The 2,384-nt window shown below is 29.0% G+C and overlaps 1 protein-coding gene across 1 annotated transcript; it reads left to right on the top strand.

The window, feature by feature from the left end:
- Positions 1 to 249: 249 nt before the first annotated feature.
- On the top strand, positions 250 to 955 carry LOC108358329 (uncharacterized). The gene is made up of 3 exons (XM_017609606.1): positions 250 to 288; positions 516 to 703; positions 770 to 955. The coding sequence occupies exons 1-3, from the start codon at positions 276 to 278 to the stop codon at positions 953 to 955; spliced, it is 387 nt and encodes a 128-aa protein (XP_017465095.1). The 5' UTR covers positions 250 to 275.
- Positions 956 to 2,384: the final 1,429 nt, after the last annotated feature.

The following is a 2,384-nucleotide window of genomic DNA, read 5'->3' as shown; positions in this document are numbered from 1 at the left end:
TTTGGACAGCAAAATTGAATCACATAATAAACTTTTCATACAACTTTTTTNTCGCAACATGCTTATCAATACCATTGTCAACTATTTCATCAACAAAGACCAGCCACTGCTTAGAAAAAGAAATTTTGGAAATTTTTCCAAATGAAAAACTAAGTCTCTACAGAACATAAAAGAGGGGGAAATTGTATACGAAATTTTGCAACACAAAAAAAAACCTCAAAAGCCACAGTTTGGATGCTAAAAAAATTCGACCAATATCTCCAGAGTTGGAAGAAATGGCAGAAATTGGTATGTCCTTTATACTAGAAATTTTTTTAAAACATACACTAGAATAAATACAATGACGAAATTTATCTGGAACCTATGTTTACATTTCGATTCAATTTTATTGACCGTAAGTGTAGATACACTAACGGTCAAAGAAATAAAATCAAAATATGAACAGTTTTACATTTTACACTTTTTTACATTTTTTGACCGTAAGTGTACAAGCCTACTTATCTTTGCATTTTAAGTTCCAGAAATCGGCGCCGAAGAAATTGTCCAGCGGATTAAGTACGATAACCTCAGTGCGGAAGAATTTTATAGCACATGGCAAGCCTGTGCGAATTATAGAATCAATGTAATCCAGCAAAAACTTCAAAACATCCACCAAATATTTCGGGAATGGCCAGAATATAAAAAAGCTGATGGATATCGTCTGGTAAATCTGAAGACATAGGTTTTGATTTTTCGTATAAAGTAAATAAAATTAAAATTGTTATTCCAGATTGACCTTGATTTCGGAAAAATGTTGCCAAATACCCGCAATTTTCTTAGCTGCAAACAAGAAATTTTACGGTTGTTCCTTCATCTTAAGAAGCCTGGTATTTTAAAAGACAGCTCAACAAAATTTGTAATAAATTCAGTTTCGGAGGAAGATTTGGAAGAAGGTATGATTATAAAAATAAGATAAAAACTAAATTTGAATTGAACTAAATCTTCAATGTTTTTTTTTTTCAGATGAAACTCAATTTATTTTTAAAACTTTGTGGTGCCTTCACGGATATCTCTATCCTACGATCAAAGTTTTTAGAAAAACCAACGCTGGCAAGAAAGATACCTGCAGGTTTACGATCAAAGATTCTCAAGAATCATTTACGTTTGTGGGACAAACTCTACAAGAACTCGACAATTATATTGAATTTTTGAAGCAACGCGGTGAGAGCATTCAGCCTCTAATTTTAGTGTTAGGCGAAAAAAAATTTTCAAAATTCGACGAATTTTTTTTATATTTGGACGATACCAAGATGCGATTTACAAACTTTTATCGATGCGTTGATGTATGCTTTAAATCGTTTCACTTATTTAATGTTGAATACCCTACAGCAAGTTCCAATTTTTGGACACTCATTGAAGCATATTTTTATAAATTTTCTAGGTCGCGCGGGAAAACAACACCCAAAATTAATATCTTGATACAAGAGCTGGAAGAGTGAAGTGGTTATTTAATTTATTTTACTCATTTTTTTAATCTAATTTGAATTTGCTACCTAGTCAAAAATAAGACTTATTTAAAGTGTTCATTTTGCTCAATACTATACATACAGCTATCCACAATGAAATAGGAGCAAAATGTTAAGACAAGTCTCAGCTAATTCTCTTAATTTTGCCTATTTTCGTTATTTAAAAAAGACTTTATACAATTCCACAATAAAAACCGCTAAAATCAATTTAAGGAACTTTTTTCAAAATTAAAAAAAAATACATTTTTGAAAAATTATCCAAAAGTTTTGAAATTTTTGTTTAGAATTTTAAGAAATTATTTGAGTACCCAGTTTTGTAGCCTACTCAATTCTAGTATAAGAATGTAAAAATCTTGAGTTTCTGATTTTTGGGAATTTTTTTTCGAAAGGATGTTTGGCATTTTATTCATATGAAACTTGCAAAATTTTATTTTTTGTATTGAAATGTTATTGAATACTGTTTTTTTAATGAATTGATTTTAATAAAATGTACCAAAAAAATTTACCAAAAAAATTTTGTGCTGTTTTCTTTTTGCAAATTCATGAATAAGTCCATAAAAATAATGAATATCTTCATTGAGATCTATGAAAAATTCATATAAACCTACAAATAAATTCATAAAATCTATGAAAAAAATTCATAATATTTTATGAACCTATTCATTAAATTTTTATGAACATGTTCATTAGTTTCATTCATATTCATAACATTCGTTCATAAACATTCGGGTCTATGAACGCCGTTCATTAAATTTTAATGAACATGTTCTTTGGCACAAAATCAACTATTACTTTCATTAATATTAACGTCCAAATACATTAACTTTATGTACGTTTTCCGTTCCGTGTACAGTAATGAGATGTGGTATTTTGTCAAGG

This window comes from Rhagoletis zephyria, unplaced genomic scaffold (assembly GCF_001687245.7).
Source record: "Rhagoletis zephyria isolate East Lansing unplaced genomic scaffold, Rhagoletis_zephyria_1.1 Rzeph_scaffold_00237, whole genome shotgun sequence".
In the NCBI taxonomy this organism is placed as follows: Eukaryota; Metazoa; Arthropoda; class Insecta; order Diptera; family Tephritidae; genus Rhagoletis; species Rhagoletis zephyria.
The sequence above is the reverse complement of the archived record's forward strand: the minus strand, read 5'-3'. Positions and strand labels throughout refer to the sequence as shown.

What these genes read in the sequence shown, in the direction of transcription:
- LOC108358329 (XM_017609606.1), top strand. An exon ending in AAGCTGATGGATATCGTCTG is followed by an intron (nt 704 to 769) that starts GTAAATCTGAAG and finishes TTGTTATTCCAG; the next exon opens with ATTGACCTTGATTTCGGAAA.